Source organism: Channa argus, chromosome 15 (assembly GCF_033026475.1).
Source record: "Channa argus isolate prfri chromosome 15, Channa argus male v1.0, whole genome shotgun sequence".
Classification (NCBI taxonomy): domain Eukaryota; kingdom Metazoa; phylum Chordata; class Actinopteri; order Anabantiformes; family Channidae; genus Channa; species Channa argus.
Genome location: NC_090211.1, coordinates 1,720,100 through 1,743,638, shown reverse-complemented (window position 1 = coordinate 1,743,638; position 23,539 = coordinate 1,720,100). Strand labels below are relative to the sequence as shown.

Below are 23,539 nucleotides of genomic sequence, written 5' to 3'. Positions count from 1 at the left end.
CTTGTATATGTGCACCGTTAGTTTTAACATAAGTTGACCTCCACTTTTGGTTGTTTGTTACTTTAGGATTTAGTTTTGTTAACTTTTGTTCTTAGTCTGTAAGTTATTAACCCTCCTTGTGGAGTGATTTTTTTTTTTAGGTCTTCAACCTAATTCCTCATAATACATACTTACTTTATACCTGCTCTTGCTGTTACTTGGGTCTTTGCACTTAACTTGCTCAACTGTAAAAGACTAGAAATGCATCTCAAACTTTTCAGATGTTTATTTGTACAAAAAAAAATTTAATAATGAAAACCATTTATCATTTTTCTTCCACTTCACAATTGTAGAGGCAGGTTTACTCGTGTCCGGTGGTCCAAAGATTATCCACTCCAGAGATTGTTGTATGACAAATAATGAACATTTAATTCCACGTTCCACAATTGAGCTGATAACAAAGTCATTCCACCGTATAGGTTTCACAAATCATTTCCACTGAACAAGGTAAAAAGCCATGTAGCTTCACAGCGACACACTTAACTGTCCACCTTGGTACTTTACACAACCTTGTAGAAAGTTCCTTCCATTAGCTCCAATAGCGGCATCTGTTCTTTCCAGTAGCTGAGCATCACAACTTTTTTGGTAACCAATGTTTTAACTACATTTTTTCTTTGAACACTGGTTAAAAAATTTAAAAGGCAAACTTCAAAAGCGAATATAATTCTGAATAATTAATTAAGCAATTTTCTATGATTTCCTTTCAAACAAATATTCACAAAATGACAAGTGGTGAAATTTCAGATTTGGTTATAGCCTACGTGGGACCACAGGTTTTTGAGTAGTGATAAATGTGATGCAATTAGATTATTCACAGCAGCGTCTCTACTTCCTCCGCAAACTGAGAAGAGCCAGAGCTCTACCCCCCATCATGTGCACCTTCTACAGAGGCACCATCGAGAGCATCCTGACGAGCTGCATCACTGTGTGGTAGGGGGCCTGCAACGCATCCTGTCAGAAGACTCTACAACACATAGTGAGAGCAGCTGAGAAGATCATTGGTGTCTCTCTCCCCTCCCTCCAGGACATTTTTGGAACCCGTCTCACCCGCAAAGCCCTCTCTATTGCAGGTGATCCCACTCACCCGTCACACAGCTTCTTCAGCCTGCTGCCATCAGGGAGGAGACTGTGGAATCTACAGGCCAGGACCAGCAGACTGAAGGACAGCTTCATTCATCAGGCTGTCAGGAAGCTGAACTCGCTCCCGAACTCCCCCCGTTCCCTCTTCTGCCCCAGGCACAGAACTATAACCCCAACTACCTCATCTGTCAATTTAAATAAAAGAACTGCTCCCTGTGTCACTTTGCCACTTTATCCAGACTGAATACGCTTTTTTCTGTTACCTGCACTGATGTACACTTCACTGGTTTGCACTCCATCTGCCATGTGCCTTGTGCTGCTCATTTACTTTATTTTACTTTATTTTTATTAGTTTTACTCTTCAATGCCCTTATTGTATAGTTGTATTTGATATTTTTATATTTATATGTGATCTAGATTTTGGGCTCCATTTTTAGTATTTGTACGCACCATGGATCCGAGAGAAACACAATTTCAGTTCCCTGGATGTATGTACTGTTACTTTCTTATTTAACTGGAATGCATGTGCTCTCATGTTTAAAAACTCAGTCGGAAAGGTTGTAACACAGGGAATACAGGGTATTTGACATTAACTTGCAAAGTGCACAGTACTTCTTTGTTCAAATACACTTCTTTGTTTGGAAGAAATGTGTAGTTGTTGTAGGACCAGATTAAGTACCAAATAGTACTTTTTAAAGAGTATCCCAATGAGGATTAACAGGGCAATGAAGCATTAAATATTTTTACACTCTATAATATTCCTTTATATCGATAGAATGTGAAGTAAAATCTAAAATGACAATACTTTTTTGTAGCGTCTGTGTTTTTCTAGCGGAAGTGACGCTCACGATTCCGGACACATGGTGCATAGTGGGCGTGTCCATCACGCTGATGTAAACACAAACTACGCCTCATGCTCCGTCGGATAAAGTCACAGCGGACTGAATCGGTGAGATTAACTAAAGTAACCCCCGCCGGTGCGGGAAAAACGCTCCGTGTCCGTCGTGTTTAATATGTTTTAAAGCGCAGACAGGCCACGTCATGGACTTCTACATCAATCTGAAGGTGAATTTTAGGGGAAATTCTAAGAATGTCCTGCTATCGGGATCCGAGACCAAGAGCTGGGAGTCGATGGAGGCCATGGTAAGAGAGGGACAATCACCGGGCCCTCGCCTAAACACCACGATTATCACACACACTTAGCCTTCCGCTGCTTCAGTCCTGCTCTCCCAATAACACACACACACACACACACACACACACACACACTCGCTAATGATTGTCAATCATTTCATTGAGTGTTGTGTTAATCTTTAGGATGAATAGCTTCCCACCAGTTACAGGAATGCCCCTGAAATACTCCAGCATTATTTGTCTGCAGCGTGTATGCCGTGATCTGAACGTAACACATTTGGAAATGATCCTTCTTAATGGGAACAGCCCAGATGACATGCCACAGAGGACAGGAAGGATACACCAGTCCTTGAAGGATTATCATAGTGATTTGTCGTCATGGAAACACTGTTTAGCAGCTCACCATCAATGGTCTGATCAGTTTGAATCACGCGTCCACCATTTTATCTGTATTCATCTGATGTGATGTCATTAAGACACAGAAGTGTGGTAGGTCTGCATTCCTTTATTCCTCAATGTCATTTTGTGGAATCCTGCCAGTTGCACAGCCAGATGGGGCTATCACATTATGGGACAAGGTTGCAGTGATAGCTGCATATTGAAGGTTCCAGGAAAGTCATGCCTGGTGTTGCATGGATCCATCTAAGACGCGAGAAAAGTCTGGCTCACTATGATCTTAAATCAGACTTTTCACCAGGCAAGATCACCATAGTAACATATCCTGCGCAGCTAATCCCCTCCACAGCATGTTAACTTCAAAGGATCTGATCACAATCTGACAACGGCCTGAAAATGTTTTTAAAATCATTATCAGAGCATCCTTCCAAGGACAAAATAGTTTGCAATAAACTGATAAATAATATAGTACAGAAGATATTTTTATAGATCAGTCAAATTGTTTCAGTGTTTCATGAGCCACTATTAGTACATCAAAAAAATTTGACTTTTAGACCCCACTAGATACTGCATCTATCATTTAGCAAAATGCCATTTAAGGTGCTGTGAATTGTGAAATTTGATGGGCACAGTTATTGGTTATATATTTAGATTACCAGATATTTCCTTCACAGGGAAATGGTGAAACTAAAGTTAGCATGTCTTGTGCCTTGTCGATGCATTTCGTAGTGAAAAGGACTTCATGTACTATGACAAGTTAGTTTAGTTACTTTCGTTAAGTTGGAGGAATTTAAATGAAATTGTATAAATTGAGTTTAGTGAATGACATGCAGTAGTACATAATGGCAGAGTTACACAGAGCTCAGAAGCTGCATGACTCTTCATCTTGCTGCGTCTGCCCCTTGTCTGTGTTGTTAAATGACGGTGAGGGTTAAATTAATAAATCCGACATAAAACCCATTTTTTGGAAAACTGAAATCAGAACAAATGTCATCTGGTTGGATATCTGACGTGCACACAGCTGCTGTGTAATTCTACAAATCCCACAAATACCATGTCTATACTAGGAGTTATTTGTGTTAAATAACCAGCTAAAGTGCTATAGATTCAGTGCTGTTGCCATGGTAATAGTTTTAATTACAGGGTAATTAGTTCAGAATTACAAGCACCTGCATCCCAAGTGGTGGTGTTATTATTATAATCATATTTTGTCTGCAGTGGTGGAGAAGGCTGAGGTACAGTGTATACGTGGACAAAAAAATTAAATCTGCATTTCAACCAAAAATTCACCGTACATTTGTAAGAGTAACTAAAGAGAGAGAAGCTCATGCTTTTTCTGATGTTTTAGAAAGAAACTACACACACTGGGCTGAGCATGCAGTTTGAGGCTCCACTGACACAACAACATGCATTATGCGTACAAAATTGTATGAAATAACAGCTTTTTAAATATTTTGACGTCTCATCCATAACCCCTTATTTCCACAGGAGGGATTTTACAAGCCTTATATTGTGGCCACTGAAATTCTTGATTCTGATCGGTTAAGACTATACTGTTTAATTGAAACTTTTTGTTTGCAGTAAAAGTATTGCACCGGCCTTAAACTGTACGTAAAGACAGCATCAGCACACTGCAGCTAGGGTTTATTTGTGAAACCACCAACAAGAACTGGTTAAATCAGCTATCAGAAAGGACCACACAAGTCTTTGTTTTGAATCTGAAAACCCAGATCTGCTACAGGCAAAAGGTAGATAATGTTGCGGTGGATCCCCATTGCAGATGTCAGAAATCGTTTTTGTTGTGGTTGTTCCTCTTGAGATATGACCAAACATCTGCATGACCAATCTTGATTCGTCACAAGAAACCTCTGGTAGCCCCTGGAACTACTAAGCAGTGTCTACATTTATTTCCACAAAAGATACATTTCCACTGGAAAGGTTCTCACACTAACCCCCTTAAGCTGATGTACACAAAGTGTGAGGCTGGTAATTTTTTACATCATTATATGCATCAAAGTGCAAGACTGCAGTTATATGTATATAATACTATTGTTTGCACTTTCATTGGCTTTGTACTTAATCTAATTCTTTCTATTCTAGTTCATTCATTGTTCATGGAATCTCATGCTGATTTTCAATGCAAACCCACAAAATGAAACAATCCCAGTATGCAGTAGGTTTTTAAATGTGACAGATTCAGTGATGTTCTGTGCTGCAGGCCCTGCCTTAATAGTTGCTGGTCCTTCGGGAAGTACTACATGCCACCGTGGACCATATAAGGACTAGGTAGAACTACAACCTCCAGTAAAATGTTGTCTCTTGTTCTACCAGTGGAAATGAAGGTTCCTTAAAAAGGTTCTGATCTTCCTGCGATGGGAAAAGTGCAAACCAAAGTAGAACCGGTTACGGCTATATATTGGGTTATTTTTTGTGACATTCTATATTAATTTAACCCTCACCGTCATTTAACAACACAGACAAGGGGCAGACGCAGCAAGATGAAGAGTCATGCAGCTTCTGAGCTCTGTGTAACTCTGCCATTATGTACTACTGCATGTCATTCACTAAACTCAATTTATACAATTTCATTTAAATTCCTCTAACTTAACGAAATGAACTAAACTTACTGGTCATCCATGTAGCCCAACAAGGCACATGCTAACTTTAGTTTCGCCATTTCCCTGTGAATAAAACCAACTGTGGAACAACTGAAAACTGAGAGTAAAAGTCCAGAAGACCTGCACGTGCCAAGTAAGAATGTGAAATATAGGCTCGGAGAGCTGTACTGATGGATTTATGGCCCATCTATCTCGGCCGCATTAGCCTCAAAGAGCTCATTTGCCTGAGTGCTGCTGAGTCACACACGTCAGACTTCTCTTGTTTTGCCAATGGGACATATGCAAGTAGGTTTTTCAAGGCTTAGCATTATGTGTTCTTGATCTGTTCCCATGATTTATTGAATAATACATACAATATGAGCTCTTACGGGTTCGTGTCCAAGTATAATGAATTAACACAAAGGGCCACAGAGGGAAGAGTGTTACCTGGATACAGTGTCCAGCTCTCAGCCAGTAAACAGCCAGCAACAGTGTGAATGAAGCCTTCCTCCCTAAACACAAGTCTCTTCTGGGTGAACAGGGAATGAACAATCTTTACAGTCTAGGGATTGGTAAGAACTGCTGACCCATCGTCCCATCTGTCCTTATCAGATCTGTGTGTGTGTGTGTGTGTGTGTGTGTGTGTGTGTGTGTGTGTGCAGGTGAAGCGTTCCTTTGGCCTCTGCACCCTTCAGCTGACTTATTTTGATGAGGAGAATGAGGAGGTGAGAGACTGTTTGTTGTCAATCTCATCTTATTTGCTGATTCCCAACTGTTTTTTTTTTTTTGGCTATAATTTTAAAGAACTACTCAAGCAATATGGAATTGCATTTCTATAAAGTTGGAAGCGATAAAATAAAAATACAGTTGCTAGATTGTGACTTACTAACCCCCTCATTTTGTAACACAAATTCTTATTAAACCCAAACCAACATTTTCCACAATAATCGGGTTTTTTTTCTCCAACTTGAGTCTTAACAACCTGCCCAGTATTGCTGTTCATAAGTAAACTCACCCTCATGTTAATGTGGTTAGGGGCCCCTTTTTTTAATACCCGAACCTGTTACACCAACCCAAAAACAAACAGACGCCACAGTGAAACTCCAATGAAACTCTTCTCCTTTCTTCTTCAGGTGTCTATTAACAGTCAAGGTAAGTAAACACAAATCACTGTTAAATTGTCTCAGATAAAAAATAGCCAAGACATTCAAGAAATACATTTTGAAATCCACATTAATGCCATGTCGAAGTAAATGCTGTATTTACTTTTATTCTAGGGGAGTATGAGGAGGCGCTGAAGGTACGTGGATGTAAAATTCATCTACTATTCACGTTTATTTATTTATGGTACGACACAAAGTGTTGTTTTGGTGTGTGTGTGTGTCACATTGAAGATGATATCACAGCACTTTCATACAGTGTCGGTTTGGAAACCTTTTACGTAAAGAAAGTACTTTATCCTCAGTGTTAAACAAAGCACCTGTCAGTAAGTCAGCTGAGCTGAGTTGGTGCTATACGTTGGAAGAATAGTTTTAGGGGAAACGAATCAGTATTCTACAGCATATTCTACCTCTAATATTGCAAGTTTTTAAATACGGTATGACAATGCCAGTGTTGTTATGGCAGTACAAATTTTCAGATAGATAGCAGAGGCGAGTGCTGTAACACATCTAACAGGTTTCAAGGAAGTATAAAATCAAATGAGGGACAACAATGGAAAAAAAAAACCCTTTAGGTTAAGAGCAACAGGTGAGGGATTCCTCATTAAGACAGACAGTCATGCAATAGATGTTGTCTAAAAAGCAGAATAACAACATAGATTTCAAATATTATTATATTATTTAATATATTATCTAAATAAAAGATCAGGAACAATGTGGTGCAACCTTCAGATGCCTCTAAAACAAGAGACCTGATCTACATGAGCTCCTCTTCACCGTGAAGGCCAGTAAGGACGGACTGCAACAAACTCACAAGGGACGAAACCCAAACCTACCATACACACATAGTATAGGAGAAGGTGCAGTAGTTTCACCAAAAATGACTATAAACTCATCTGCAAGACATTATGAACTACACTGTGAAATATTCTTGGACTATTTATCCAACAGAACTACTTCAGCTCAGACATATTCTTAGGATGTCTGGTGTGAATGCTTCTGTGAACCTTTTACTCAGCATCTCTGCTGATTTTCTGAGATTATTATTATTAGTATTATTTTGTAGTAGGTTTACTTTAGTGTTTAGACTTTTTGTCCTGCTGCTTCCACCAGCGTCTACTGAGCCTCATCTGGTGCGACCCTGGTATTATCCTGTAGGATACCTTCCACAGGAGACTTTGTTTTCCCCTTTTTGGTTTTGTTCACGAACAATTCAACCCAGCTTAGTTGGGAAACTGTTGCGAACAAAACTGTAGAATATGAGACTAAACCTTGTACTTTGTTTCCCAGAGTGCTTCGAGGCAGGGAAACCGACTGCACATGAACGTGTATGAGACTCGAGGCCAGCTGACAAGGATCCCCACCACTAAGGCTAGTGGAGCAGAGCCTAAGAGGGGCTTCAGGCCTCCACAGCACTGCCCCACCTTGGCTCAGGTGGTCAGCCGCAAGGTCCAGGCTGCGGTGCCGGAACAGGGCATGGTAAGACAAGCATGACCTCAGCTTTCAGCAAGTCAGTGGACTTTCTTGGGGATCCCAAAGATATTTCGCGTCATCCAAAAGACAGTTCTTCAGGTCTGGCTGACTGGTTCATTGAATTTAACTAGGGGGTTGTTGACAGTTTTTTTTTTTTGAAGAATCTAGCTAAGTAGCTAATAGTAGTGTCCTTTATACCACATATTGCTCAACTCTATCTCCATATACTGGAAACAGCTGTCAGTGAACACAGCATCAAATCCTCCTTTCTGAGCTCATCAAATATAATATAACATTGATACAGCTGGCAGCAATCTGGTATCATTGAGCTCTAATAATGTAAAACCAAACCAGTTCAACATAAAGTGAAGTGTTGCAAAATGTCTTTTTAGAAAATGAGGAAAATGAAATGAAATTCTAGGAGTTTTCCCAAAAACTGCTATCAAATTGTGCTAGTAATATCATGAAATGTCTTTCATAAATGTCATAATGTTGTAATGATGTCATCCAATTAAGCTGAAACTCAAAATCAGTCTACTCTGCCCTGCCCAGTCCTCCCTCTCCCTGCTCTGCTTCACTGAGTTCACTAACATCACAGAATAAAAGCATTGATTTGTGCAGGTTGTGTCTGGAAGACCAGAGCATAAAGACAGAAAATGAAATCAAGTTATGCTGACATAAAAAGTAACGTGACTGGCCTTGGCTCTGTCACTGTGATAACCTCAGAACTCATTCCATGCACAATTTATGTTTTGTGTTTATGCTTGATTTGTATAGAATCAAACTATTCACATTGAAAACCACATTTGGTCATCGTACATTAACCTCTGATCTCTTTGTTATGATAAGGTGATCATGAAAGAGGTGAAAGGGACAAAAGAGGAGGACAAAACTCCTCCAGCCTGGTTCACCTCTTACATGGAAAAGGTAAGAACAACCTGATGTAGCTGACTTTTTCGTCTTTGGGCAAAAGTTGGGTTTTACTGCTGGAGGACCTGACTGATTAATAAGTCTCTCTTACCGTCCTCTCTTTATTCCCCCAGTTTAAAGACCAGGTGGTTCACGAGGCGGTGGAGAAGATCTGCAGAGAGTTTTCTGGACAGTGCTGCATTCACAAGCCCATTGGAGGAGGTGGAACAGGGGGGGGTAGAGGGGAAGCAGTAGGGGGAGCAGAGGCACAACAGGTTCCCGAGGTGTCCTCCACCCTTCCTGGAGCTCCATCCTCTTCCACTCCTCCCTGCTCCTCCTGTAGGGGTCAGACCACTGGAGGAGGTTTCCAGTGCAGGTATGGACATTTCCCCACCGTGGGATGAACGCAAAACAACAAAACAGCTGGACACACCTAGAATTTGAGAATGGGATTCTCAGCACGTAGTAAGATATTGTTTAAAATAGATATTTAGTTATTTAGCTTCAGTTGTTTTGTTTGCTTTTTTTTTTGTGATGCAGCGTCTCTGGCTAAACTGTGGGTTGCTACTGTAGCAATAGGTACTGGTCAGAATTCAAACCTGGCAACCTCTCAGCAATTACACCCAGCTGCTGTACACCAAGCAATAGTCCCAGATCCCAACAATGTCTAAAACAAGGCTACTGATGTCATTTGAATATGTTAATAGTTGGGTGCTGGGTGGTCAAAAGTGGTCAGAGATTGACTGATGCATTAGAAAACTTCAATCTACACTTTAAGATAATAAAAAGATGACACTGCAACAATCATGCATTAGCTTTTTTAGTTGATCACGTCCTGTCTGCCTTTTCTCCACATCTGCCTCTCATCAGTGTGTGTACCTCCTGTACACTGTGTGAGCCCTGCAGTTTCTCACATGATCCCAGTCACAACTTGGTGAGAGCCAGGACTCCTCTGTCTATCCCAGAGCACGGATCCCCTGCCCCGGACCACAGCAAGTACGACACCACAAAGTTCTTAATCCTGCTTTCGTGTTTCTTATATTTACATATTCGCTATATTTTTATAAGATTTGGAAGAAACTAGCAGTAAGAACCCATAAGTATTTTGAGTAATAAAGTAATAGTAGTGTATATTTTAAATTAACAGTAGTAATTAATTTAAAACGTTGTACAGTAAATGTATAACAAAATAACAAGGTAATATAGGGTAAAAGGAGGATATTTCTCTCTGTCAATAATAAAGTAATTTGGTAAATACCCTAGTAATAGCCAGGTAATAGTTTGGTATGTACATCAGTAAGAATGTGAAAAAAAACTTGGTAGTTTCATGTAATTTCAGGCTGATATCTGTAGAGATAAAGATGGACAACATTACATGAATGTTTCCAGGTAGTTACATCACTTAGATATATGCATTTCTTTTATTATAACAAGCTATTTCTACTAATTGCCATAATTGTTTATAAGTTTTTCTTATTGACATAATAACCCAGTTGTTACAAATATTAAACCCCCATTTTACCTTGCTATTACTAAAATATACCTCCACTGTTACCCTATTAATGGAAAGCTGATAACTGAATTTCTCCCACGTATTTTTAAAAAACATAGTAGGGCCGAGACTGATAGGAAGGAGTTCTCATAGTTTTGCAGGTTTATCTAATTAACTTCACATTTGACAAATATATTTTATCATTTATGCCTTTTACGTAATGGTAGAAATTTAGTTTGCCTTGTTACGGTTTCCTCCAACAGGTTCTACAGGCGAGGTGACCGCAGTTTCCGAAAGGCAGAGAAGCAGAGGCTGAAAGCCGAGAAACGCCTACTGAAGGCCGAGGTCAAGGAGATCCGGAAACAGCTAAGGATGGAAAGGCGGGGCATACAGTGGAGCACCTCCAACAGAGATGGAAGCTCATCCCCTGTTCTCCTGCAGCCTCGGGCCACGCAGCACAACAGCCCAGAGTAGGTCACACAGACAAGGGTTCCCCCATGGGAGACTTTCTGGATCCTTACAAAGTTAGAAGAAAAACAGAAATTGTTATATTTTCAAGTTAGGTTCATGGATGAATGCTGGGAAAACATAAGTAAAATTAATAAGTCATAAGAGATGAGCTAAACCTTTTATCGCCCACAGTGGGGACATTTCCGTGTTACAGCAGCAGTAAAAGTGTGTAAAATGTGCCGCAAGGAATAACCTTTTAAAATAGTTAAAGTTATGAAATAAATGTATGACGGTAATTGTAGTAGAAGACTTGTTTGTGAACCTCGGTTGTAAGTTATGTCACGTTCATCTTAAAGATGTCAGTTTATGCAACAAATGATCAAAGTCTGATCAGTGGTAAAAATCTGTTTAGAAAAATAGTTTAAGATAGCTGCAGGACAAATGGACATTTCTTTTGAACAGGCGTCCAAAGCGGCCCTGTCCCCTCGTGGTTCCAGCCATGACGGCCGCGTTTCTGGATGAGAACCTTCCTGATGGAACAAGACTGCGTCCTGGGACTAAGTTTATTAAATACTGGAAGATGAGAAACACTGGAAGTATCACCTGGAGCGCGGATACTAAGGTAAAGAGACTTACAGTTAGTCCTCCACTCTGTCCATAATGAGAAGAAGATTAAATTCAGATTAAAAAATCAGATTAGATTTTGAATTTTTTTGTGTATACTAAGAGTTGCCCTAAGAGTTTTTGCCCTAACAGCTGCGCTTGGCAAAAGATCGTGGTAGCACCAAAATTGTGAGTCCTGTTCTGGAGATATTTCAATGTCAGTTGGGGGTCACTGTGGCGCAGGAGGTAGAGTGGTCAGTTGTTGGTTTGATCCCTGGCTCCTCCGGTAACATGTCAAAGTGTCCATGATCAAGACTCTGAACCCCAACTCAGTTGCTCCTGGTGTGTGTGTGATTGTGAGTGTGAATGGGTGAATAAAAAGCAGTGCAAAGCGCTTTGAGGTCAATAAAGACATGGATGAGTGAGTTTGCTGTGGAAGAACTTGACTTTTGGCAATATAGTGTAAGTGCAGAACATTTACCCTTTGGTTATTTGGTTTACCATTCTGGCACTGACTGAAATATGTCTAAATACATTCAATGTGATAACATTTTGTACAGGAAGTCATCGTTCCCAGAGGATGAATGACTTTGGTGATCCCTCAACTTTTTACTGTAGTGCCACCAATAAATTCACATTTCGGGTTTTGATTTGAAAGTCTCAAAACCATTTGTTTGGTTCCAGTAGATGTTCATACCGACTAATTTGTTATTGGTAGAGCTGCCTACAAGATTAATTGGCAGTCATGATGCCCACCAAGTGACCTGGTGATCATATTTTTATTTGATTTGGTTCAGAGTCAGTATGTGTGTGTATATATCACATATATCAGTTCTTACATTTTGTTTGCATCCTGCAGCTGAAGTTTATGTGGGGAAACCTGGCGGTGGGATCTGGTGACCGTTGGAGAGAAGTGTCCGTTCCCTTCCTCCAGCCTGGACAGGTAAAATGGAATCATGAAATTAATAATTATAAGTGGAATCATAATTTTCCACTTATGTTTAAATATTTGTGATTTAGATCCAGTTTCTTTTGCTTTATAGCTCTGGTCAGCACCTTGTTGATTTAGACGTGTGCACTGTGTGGTACAATACTACTCCGACATAATGTTGATGATCCACATATATTGTCCCTGTGTGCAGGTTGGTGTAGTGAGCGTAGCACTGTGTGCTCCTGCTGTGGAGGGCTCCTACACCTCCCACTGGCGCCTAGCCCACGCTGGAGAGCAGTTTGGACCAAGGGTGTGGTGCAGCATCGTAGTTGACCCTCTGGCCCCAGCACCCATGATGGCTGATGGAATACTGGTTTCACCATGTGTCACACCACAGGTAGAGCAAACAAGTGGATATTTGTTACAAAAATAAACATGCAGTACATATGTAGATACTTGTGTTAATAAACTAAAATACACACGGATGAATTAGTACAACACACAGAGTGATACTGGAGACATGAGTGTACAGAAGAAATGAGTTGTTTTTGTCTCCAGGGGAAGAACCCAGTGGCAAAGGAAGGAAAAGCCACTTCTAGGGAGCAACCTTTAATGTCCGTGGACCAAGAAGAGTACTTCATTCCCTCTGTAGACTTGCTAACTGCACAGGTGATATACAATCAGTACACTGCTGTACACTTTGTACTAGAACTCTGCAACTAATGTTTATTTCTAAAGACGCACCAATTCAACGGTTTCTCTCCATGTAGATTCCAATAGGTTAATGTTAGATTTTTCCTATAGTGTGAAATCTTTGTGGATCCGAGTTCAGAAATGTGTTTTCAGTGTCAGGCTCGAATGACCTAACTTAGTATAGTACGTCCCAAATCCACTGCGCATGATACTGGGGTCTGGGACAGTCCCATTTCCTCAGGACCAGTCTCAAGCTGGTGAAGATGATTACATTGTTTTGGGACAAAGACAAAACTTTGATGTTGATTTCTTTACGTCCTAAAACCAAACACTAGAGAAGCTGAAACAGATGCATTTTCCTTTTTGATAAGCAACAACTGTGTGTACTTTTATAAAAGAAACAGCTGAGACTGATATATGCTGATATTTTATCCCTATTATGTTCAATACTTAAAAAAAATAATTAGACATTCCCCATAATGCAGTTTAAAAGCATCTTTACTCATCTGTCTTTTCTCTTATCTGTCAGGATCTTCTGTCTTTCGAGCTGTTGGACATCAACATTGTCCAAGAGTTGGAGAGTGTCCCAAACAACACCCCTGCTGGTAAGAACAGTGAGTCTGTTGTACATGGACTTGAGTATCTTTTGATCATATTCATCATATGACCTTTAAATGTAATTCACTCATCTGACATGACAGATACTAGTATCAGTTAGTGATCTAGTTACTAGTATCTGACATGACAGATACTAGTATCAGTTAGTGATCTAGTTACTAGTTAGTGATCACTCTTTACAAACCCACACCAGCAGTAATGAGGCTACAACATATAACTCACTAAAACTGACATTGTTTTATGTTTCTTATCCTCCATCTAGATATGACTCCCTGCATGTCCCCTCTGCCTCAAGAAGGCCACCTGCAAGACAAGAGCAGCCCCTCTTTGGGTCTGATCCAAGAGGAGACAGAGGTCATCAATAGCATTATGGGTAATGGAGTTTCCTGTTCATACCGAGTGACCAGAGTGGACCATGATCTGGGGCCTCATTTTAAACGTCAAGCAAACTTTCTCCATAGGAATGTCAGTGGCGCTGATCTCCAATCTTACCTCTTCTACCCCCGTTGGCAAATACGCTGTGATTCAACCAGAAAGTACTCTTGGTACTTTCCTTGCCGAGGATTTATGTCTGAAAACCTCCCCTAGAGTAAAAGTCCCTCCGGTTATTTTTAACTTTCATTTCTTCAGTAGGGCTAAATCCCCCTGGAAGATTAAACAAAGTAGATCCCCCTCAACACTGTCTGAAGTTTCTCCAGTCCGGACACTCACTCCTTAATATCTGTATTCATATTCAAATGGCCATTGAGTATAATCTATCAGACAATTACTCCTTTTTGTCGCAAACAAAATAAACAACCCTCTTACTTAATGTGAAATGATGGATAATATCTGACCAGTCAGATTAATTCAGCACTACAGACCCCACCCCAAAGGTTTCTCAAACTTCAGAAAGTACAACCCCCATACTATGAACTTTTTAGAGGGTAGAACTATGCTGCTGATAGCTGATAAATCAGGTTGCCACTCTGTATGTAGTAACATTCGTCTTCTTCTCACTGGTCCACAGATGTCCCCCATGGGACAGGATCTGGGGCTGAAGGCAGCGGTGTCCCTGCTCAGGAGGAAGGCGAGGACGACATCAGTGGGACCCAGTTTGTTTGTGAGACCGTGATTCGCTCAATGACCCTCGAGGAGGCCCCTGATCATGCACCCCTGAGAGGCCCCCGCCCAGGGACAGGTAAAAGTCAGTCTGCATCAGTTACAGGTGCGATGCTGTATTTAATTAGACCATCGTCTAGTGTAGCAAACTAATTCCAGGCAGTTGCTTTGAACAAATTAGGACCAGCTGCTGGATGGTTGTTTTGTAGAACCTGGACATTTCAGTCACTCAGTGCCTCATGAAATGTGTTACAGGAAGAATGTTTCTTTACTAATTAGCAGTCAGTGACCCTATCAGACCTTTCCAACCACTTTACTTTAGAGCCCTGAACTATTTTAATGAATAAAAAAAGATCATCCCTCTTAGAAGTGACATGTGATTTGTGACTTTACATAAACCCACAGATAATAACTGACTGAAAAACCGATAGAAGTCTCTGGACCAAGACCAGTACTTTTCTGTATATAGCTTATGAAATCTTGAAAGTTCCCTTTGTCTTGGAAAATAATGAGTGAGAATGCTCCACACAAGTTTTGGGACACTCAGTGACGTACAGTGTGTAAAATCTGTTTTAGTGATTCTGCATGTATCTGCATGTGATTGAGACAGAACACTTGTATAATATAGTGTGTAACGGTCGTTCTCCTGCTGTCAGTGGTGCGTCCAGCTGCTCAGTGTGGCTCTGCCTCATGTGTGAAGAGTCAAACGGTGAAAACGGACAAGTGCCCAGACAGCAGCTCAAACACCCTGAAACCACAAGCTACTCTCAAGGCTTCCCTCCCTTGTCCGCTGAAAGCCTCCTTACCTGCTCCCCTTTCTGTGGCCCCAAACCCAGGGCCTGGTCCCAGCTCAGCACCAACCCTGCTCCACGCTTCAACCAGGATCTCCACACTGCAGGAGCACACAGCCACAGGTTACTGCAAAACAGAGAGCGCTTTAATTGTTGAGCTGAAATGGGATTTGACCCCAATTTCACACCCAATCCTTGAACGTTCTTTGGTTAACATGTTTTTTACTTTGCAAAACGTAAACTACCACTCAATTCTCCAGCGTCTCTCCCTTTTCAGGCAACAAAAAGCCCACATCCCAATGAATTATTTTAGTTGGACTTGTTCTTACCTTTTGTTATGGATTTTAAATGCTGAAGAGGAATTTGAACCTAGAAGCCTTTTAGAACCGTGTTTATAACAATAATTTCATTACCCATATTGTCAGTGAATACTATTTATTTCCTTGATCCCATCATAGACGGCGTTGTGGAGTCCCACATAGAAAGCATTTGTATGGACTCCAGGGAAGGCATGGAGCTCAAGGACGACAAGGAGAACGAGGGAAAGGAAAAGAGAAAGGGGGCAAGGAGTCGCTCTTCCTCCACCTCTTCAGAGGACTACATCATCATCCTCCCCGACTGCTTTGACACCAGTCGGCCACTGGGGGAGTCTATGTACAGGTACAAACATCAGTAACTGCAGTGGTTACAGTGTGTTTTCATTGGAATCCGTGTGGCCTGAATAAAGCTACATTTACAACAAACAGGCAAGAGTTTTACTGAAGCATATTTGACTTGCCTGCTGGTTGGTATGTATCATTACCTTCCCTTTATTTCCTTATTCGTTGTCCTCTTGCAGCTCTGCTCTATCCCAGCCTGGTGACATCGCAGCCAAGACCCCTACAGACCCGGACACTCCATCTTCTGATAACCAAGGCAGTTTCATCAGAGAACGGGAGCTGGGTGAAGCTGATAACGCTGCAGCAGCTCCGGGGACGGATCTGTCGGGTACCAGCAGTGCCAACGACATGCTTTGTACATCTCAGACTTTGGATGATGAGCCGCTTACACCTGAAGTGGTGGCACCACCTAAAGCCGTGATCACACCAAGGTCAGTGGAAAGGGTGGGGTACAAATAACACGTTGCATCTACATTGCATCATGATTTAGTGAGACATTTCTGAAATCTGTTAAGCGATGACACGGTTATATGATTGTGTATGATAGTCTAATATTTAATTTGAAAGTTTACAGTTTTATGTGTTTATTGCCCCCCGTTGTAAATACTGTTAACATTGTACAGTCCAGAGAGCAGTGGAGAAACAGATGGTGAAGCTGCAGCTGCTGGGGAGGGAACAGAGAGTTCTGAATTGTACCAAAGTGAGGATGGTAAGAACATTGCAGAGCCTCAGAGTTTCATTCTTCTTATTCATGCTAAATCCTAAATGTGAAGAGAGAGATGATTACAAATTGTACAATGCGTTGGGTAGATTTTAGCATAATATGATGTTTTTCATCTGGCAGCCTCTGGTCCTGAACAGACTCTCATCAACGATACTGTAACTACTGAGGAAACTGACGACAACCCTGAGGACCCCAGGTCTCACACATACACACACTCACACACGGCATGTGTGCGTGTTAGTGTGATACGTATGTTTTATGATTTAACAATTGACATATAGAGTATGTGGGTATCAAGATATAGTGCGGTTCAATTTATTTTTGCACAACATTTCGATGGTGGAGACTACTATCGAAAAGAATGAACAAGGTTGAGCTCTAGCTTGATTTTAGTGTAATTCGAGTAGGAAGGAAAAGCTCTCTGAGCCTGCAGGCTTAGTAGGCTTAGCTGTAATAGATTTGATAGTTGTGGGTTTTGTGGCTCGGCCCCAAATATCGTATTGAACTGTAATTACAACAGTTTTCTTTACCGCCTCTGGTAAGGAATACATTTCATGTATAATTCCCATATTTCAGCTCTTAGTAGTCTCGTTAATAGACCATTCAGTTTTGCCTATTACATTATAGTTAGTGAGTGGTCCAGGGAATCGTTTAACAAATCTCAAATGCAAGCAGACCAACTACATTACGTTGAGCAGAAAAAAACTGTTATTGCACGTGGTTTGAGTTTTGTTATAGAAAATAATGTGCATACATTACATGCCAACAAAGCACAATGGCTGAAAACTTTGCACTATTTACTTCCTGTTTTTCCATCATCTGCATTCATTTTATTAAAATAACTTTACTGTGATATGGGACGGTAAAATTAGATGTGTGCGAGCCATAACACTATGGAGAAAAGGAAAAACATGGCCTGCATAATGCTTATTTCTGAAATTAGTGACGCCAATTTTTTAGTAAAGTGGTTGTACAACTCTTGTTCAGTTTTGGAACTAGTTAAACAACCACAAGATGTCAACTGCGTCCAGTTCAGATGTTTTTCCAGGGTCTACTGAGAAAAACTGCCATTTTAAAGCAAACCCCGTCCAAGTCCTCGTATATTTCAAGTTTAAAACATCATGTTTAACTAAATGGACATCCGGCCAAGGCTTTCATGCTGCAGATACTGCATTGTAGACCTAACAACCTTATTGTTTCTCCTTAGGCACCCAGGCATCACCAGCGGCCTCGTGAAGGGAGCTCTGTCAGTTGCTGCTTCAGCTTACAAAGCCCTTTTCACTGGACAAGGCCCCACACAGGTCAGCAAGCAATATATTCCTAAGAAAATGGTTTCATTGTTCATTTTTTTACAGCTGTTGAAAAGTTAAAGGGCACCTTCCCCTATCACTGTGAATATCAAGGCAATTTCGAGTATTCTAATGCTGTATTTTTCTCTGTTGCTGTAGCCTCCTGTGGATGCATCCACTCAGGACACCATGATGGCTGTGCTGGAGGAGATGGGCTTTGGGGACCGGCCACTGAACCAGCGACTGCTGAAGAAACACAACTACAATCTGCTGGACGTCGTCAATGAGCTCGTTCAGATGACCGACAATGACTGGTACTCCACCCGCTACTGAGTACTCCGCTACCTTCCTCTGGGAGAAAGCGCAAGAAGAAGAAGAAAACAAAAAAGAGAAGGAAGTGAAGTGATACATGATGAACAAAAGAGGAAAGACTGGAAGAGAGTAATTCATTTCTGCTCAAACACCTTTTCACCTTCCTCCTCCTGCCCACCTCTCTTCTGTCTAGAAATGGAGAGCATTCTTCTTTGTGAGCGTATAAGAGGACATTCCAGCAAACTCTCTAGGATCCTTTGGACCATCAAGCACCTGCTGTCTGTTTTATGACTTTCAGCTTAAGCCTTGATAGTGGCACGATGGCTTCTTTGCATATCAATCGAAAAGAGACAAGAAAGAGACATGTTGCTCTAGTGTCCAAGGATATTTATGTAGCATATGTAAAAGTTAACCCCACACACCCCATGAGCACTAATGCAGCCTGCAAATGAGGCATTAATCTATTTATTATGAAAGGCTAACAAAACAGGTTATTTACACTAAATTTTACACCATTAAGGTGGTCGATGTGAAGTTTCTGTATATTAAAGCAACTATTTATTTGTATTGAAATATTCTACACATAGCGCCACACTGCTTTTCAATTCAATTTAATTCAATTCAGTTCAACTATATATACACAGGACAATTTTCCCCTTTAGTCCTGAAATAGTAATGAGGTTCAAAGCCAAAAGATAGTGTTAACTAGTAATAGTGAGGAAATCCATATCACAGCCAGTTAAGTCAGAGAATCTGTACAGATGCAATTCATTCAACAAATTCATATATGAAAATTCACATTGAATTCATTGTATAATTTGCCATAAACCAAGTGATTCTGAAGTGCTGATATACTTAGGCATTCCTGTGTGCATGATGCTTCTATTGGATCAGTTGTTTGTTCCAAGGTTCTTCCACTCTAACATAAACGGTCTGGACAGAGTTATGTAAAGGTCCAGTGCAGGTTTCCACACAACTGAAAAATGTAGCGATAGAGAATTTGTGTGATGACCTACTGTAGCTGGCGAGCTAATGGCAGGAGTAGCTCTCTCTCTCTGTCACTGTGCCATCTTCTAAATTCATGAGCCCATCGATTACAGGTCGATATGCAATACCCAAAAAACAGTGTGTGGAGAATGTGTTGCGTTAGCCAGACGAGTTAAAGAAGGAAATTCATATCAATCCCACATCAACCAAATTTCCTGATGGACAGTGGTGTTGGGTTGTGCTGTGTGTTAATTAGCCAGACTGCTCTATAAACAACACCAGGTTTTTATTTAAATTGTAATCAATGTAATGAAGTTTATTTTTTATTTTTATATGGTCGGGTATTTAATCTCAGCGGCAGCCAAAACATTTCCATCTGGCTATTTATTGTATTAACAGATTTATTTCCCCCCAAATTTGAATTGGTTTCAGAGCTAAAGATGCATCCGGCAAGTATTTAAGTAATAACACTCTGGAGCCGCACGTCAACACATTAATGTTGGTAAAAAGTAAGTATATCATCAGCTTTAGAACTTGGTATATAGTGACTACCTGTGCTCGTATAGTTTCTAATGTAGTTTTAGCTGTGTTTTATTACCTCTGTTGCATCATTGTCACTGGAGCACACTTTTATTACTGTACTGTGCAGTATAACCTGCTGTCGATGAGCAAATGACCACTGAAAGGCGAAAACATTCCTCTACATGACATCAGTTAATATTTGCACTTGCAGAAAGAGCCGACTGTACAGAAGGACCAATCACTGAATCTACAGCAAATCTAACTCTTCTGTTGACTTTTAACATTTAAGCATCTTAACGATTTTGTTTGTTTGACCTTGGATCTTCGGGTCACACTGGTGCAGGTCGCTTCATGTTTCAAATGAAGCATGGTAGTTCATTTATCTGATGCAAAGAATTTGTGCCTGATCCAGGAGGACCTTACTATTCCTTTAAAGCCTTCACACTGTTGCACATACTTGTTCACATAAGAATTGAAAATTAGACCACGCCTCCTTTGACACCTCTGCATACCAAGATAATTGTAGTATTAAAAGTTGCCAGAATCATCCAATTATCTGCTCTCTTTTTTTTTTTTTAGTTTGTTAGGAACAATTCTGCAATTTGAAATTGGGTTTCGTATGTTTTCGTCTTGTCTGGTTCATTATTCTTGGGCAGGTATTATCACACAAACTCTTGCTTAAATAAAAACATTGAGACCACATAAAAAAAAAAGGAAAAAGCCTTGGTCAAGAGTATGGATCAGGCCAAATGTTTTTACCCAAACCAAACCCAAGCCTAATGCTGTTTGTGCTGTGTTTTTCTCGCATGGTCCTCTTACAACTAACATTATAAATAGTTTTCATGCACTTAACTGCACGGCAATATAATCCCCATAGGCTCATCATTTTAATTTTTAATAGCATTTCATATTAGTCAGGTGCTGAAAGGTCCCATTCATCTCAGTTTGGGTATCAAGCCTCTGTGTCAGTCCAGTTCCAAGTAAACTATGTTGTGGTTCATGGTGTACAAATAAAATCCATTGTGCAATATGTAAAAGGAACTTTCAGTATGAAGCCAACAATTTGGTGACCATGGTAACCCAGTAGAGTTACGCAAAGTTGTTTTGACCATATCCTTCTGCAGTTTACAAAAAGTAACATTATGGTGAAAGGTGCTTCTTATACATCTCATTTCAAGTTGTTTGCCCTTATTCAAATACCGTAGTTCCACAACTCTTGATGCAAGATAATCAAAACTGTCCAAAATAATTGAGCTCACATGTTCATGTTTACAGCTTTGAAATGGACTGCAAGTCGAAAGGCTGCTTAAAGTGATTGTTTAGTTGGGTTGAATGTTTCCTTATGTGTTGTCATTTTTCCTTCCTGTCATATGTCGTGTGCTTCAGAGTGATCAGGTGTGGAGGCTGACGCTCCATGAGGATGTGTATGGGCTTTGGGCAGAGCACATTCATGTGTGTGTATATATTACGGTCATTCCAAACTTTAACTGGAATCAGTGTGTATCAATGTGAATTGTGTATTTTCTTTCCCTTCAAAAATGTATGATTAAATACAGAAGCTAGTGGGAAGCAACGACTATCAGTTAACTTTATTAGTTGAAGCAAAGAATTGAGATTATTTTAAGGTGGTTTTGTTTTCTTGGAATGCTTGAAGGTTGTTTGGAAAGGGAAAAAAAAAATTGAGCTGTGGATGTTGTATTTTTAGGCTTATTGTACGGTGGTTGAATTTTCTCTGCTGTATGCGTGTGTTAGTGTTATCCTTTGTGAGACGTGCTCCCATATTGGTTGAAGATTGCCCTGTTGTTTGCACATGAGAAGACATGAAGGACTGGGGTCATTTAATAAAACTGCACTTGTTGCAAGATGCTAAATTGTGTGCATAACTGACAGCATTGCGTTTCTGGTTTTTGACTAAGCCACGAATTACTTAGACACCAACGACACCGGCTTTTCCTTTCAGGGGTCGCTGAGACAAGAGTTTTTACACCGGATGCCCTTACTGCCGCAACCCTCCCATTTTATCCGGGCTTTGTACAGTACACTAAGGGCGCCCTTGGTGGCCCTGGTGGGGTGGGGATTCGAACCCATGGCTTTCGGCATCCCAACCCAATGCTCTACCACTGAATCCCCAGGCCCCAAATTGATTTAGACACCACTGCAGAAAATACAAACTACGCCATGAAATTTGAATGAATAGTCAACATTTTGGGAAATATGCTCATTAGCTGTTTTGCCAAAAAGTTATATGAGAAGACAGAAACCATCAAAAAACATTTTACAACCTGAGCTGAAACCATGGCAAATCTCGGATACAAGCAGACCAAATCAGAATTTCAAGTGCTTAAGCGTCTCAGCAAGGAGTAAATAAGTGTATTTTCTCCAATGTTTAGCTAAAGATTAGACATCAATCGTGTCCTCGACAGAAAGAATGACATGTTTGCAGCTATGCTAAAAACGTAACATTTAAACTCCTTGACAAATTCGACTCGGGTGGAATGATGTGGGTCGGTGATGTGGTTCCAATTTTAATGAGCCATTTTCTTTGCAGCAGTTCTCACTGAAACCCAGAATAAAGTGTCAGATTGCCGCTAACAGCACTAAAGTGCAGTTTATATAATGGATCGTTGTTCATTCGATACAGCCAATAGAAGCCAAACACGGTGACCGTGGATCAGGAGGTCGAGCTATCATCCACCAATCCCAGGTTCGATCCCGGTTCCTCTGATCAAATGTCAAAGTGTCCCTCAGCAAGACACTCAGCTTAGTTGCTCCCGGTGAGTGTAGGTCACGTGCATAGCAGCTCCGCCATTTGTGTGTGAGTGTGAACACAGTACACAGTATAAAGAAAAGAACAATATAAGCGCTGCATGTTCCTGCTATAGTGGACAGAATAGGTTACCTGTGTATCTTTTGTTTCAAGCTAAAAAGTTGTTTAGATTATTAAAATTTGAGGGAGATGATATAGAGAGGATTAAAAGGGACCCTACCTGGCAACATTAAATCACAATAGTAAGCAAAAGTATTTGAAAAAAAAAAATATTCTGTACATCAGCAGTTTTCAAGTGGCTCAGTGTAAGATCTCAGGCAAACAGCAGTCATAAAGATAACACACCTCTACTGACCCACTTTGGAATCATGACAGAAAGTCCGAGGGATCGTCCTGGATAGCAGCCACATCCCCCCACAGTTACCATGGCGTCAACTTCACATTGTCTATACCGATTTGTCTGTTTCCTATTAAAGGTAAATACACTTGAGGGACTTCTGCTTAATTTCCCTTTTAGTAATATTTTGCGGTTTGTTCTTAGCTGTGTGAAAAAAAACAACATTTTCAACTATATTCAATTTCAATTTAATATTTTCAATGATTATAAATGATCATGCCAGACAGGTTGACCATATCAAGCATTAACTAATCCCTCTGCTTCGGCAGCAGGAACATTCAAGCATTGCTGTTTTTATGTGCGTCACATATTAAAAATAATTTGTAATAAAAAAAAATTATAGATTCATTACTCATTCAATGGACACAGCTACACTACAAATACACCACTACACTACTAATCAGGCCAGTACACA

The 23,539-nt window shown here is 40.5% G+C and overlaps 1 protein-coding gene across 6 annotated transcripts; it reads left to right on the top strand.

The window, feature by feature from the left end:
- Window positions 1–2,006: 2,006 nt before the first annotated feature.
- nbr1b (NBR1 autophagy cargo receptor b) lies at window positions 2,007–20,997 on the top strand. 6 transcript variants are annotated; one of them, XR_010910817.1, is made up of 23 exons: window positions 2,007–2,262; window positions 5,909–5,971; window positions 6,380–6,398; window positions 6,524–6,546; window positions 7,697–7,885; window positions 8,729–8,806; window positions 8,923–9,164; window positions 9,659–9,784; window positions 10,544–10,750; window positions 11,193–11,352; window positions 12,193–12,276; window positions 12,476–12,661; window positions 12,823–12,933; window positions 13,487–13,562; window positions 13,838–13,948; window positions 14,585–14,755; window positions 15,333–15,590; window positions 15,926–16,127; window positions 16,306–16,557; window positions 16,750–16,835; window positions 16,971–17,099; window positions 18,058–18,151; window positions 18,299–18,438. XR_010910817.1 is itself a non-coding variant. In XM_067477135.1 (23 exons), the coding sequence occupies exons 1-23, from the start codon at window positions 2,161–2,163 to the stop codon at window positions 18,470–18,472; spliced, it is 2,910 nt and encodes a 969-aa protein (XP_067333236.1). In that variant the 5' UTR covers window positions 2,007–2,160; the 3' UTR covers window positions 18,473–20,997. The 6 variants fall into 6 exon arrangements, 5 of the variants coding, with proteins under 5 accessions (XP_067333236.1, XP_067333234.1, XP_067333238.1 ...); XM_067477135.1 differs by having other exon boundaries at window positions 15,513–15,590; window positions 16,971–17,046; window positions 18,299–20,997; XM_067477132.1 differs by having other exon boundaries at window positions 2,008–2,262; window positions 16,971–17,046; window positions 18,299–20,997.
- Window positions 20,998–23,539: the final 2,542 nt, after the last annotated feature.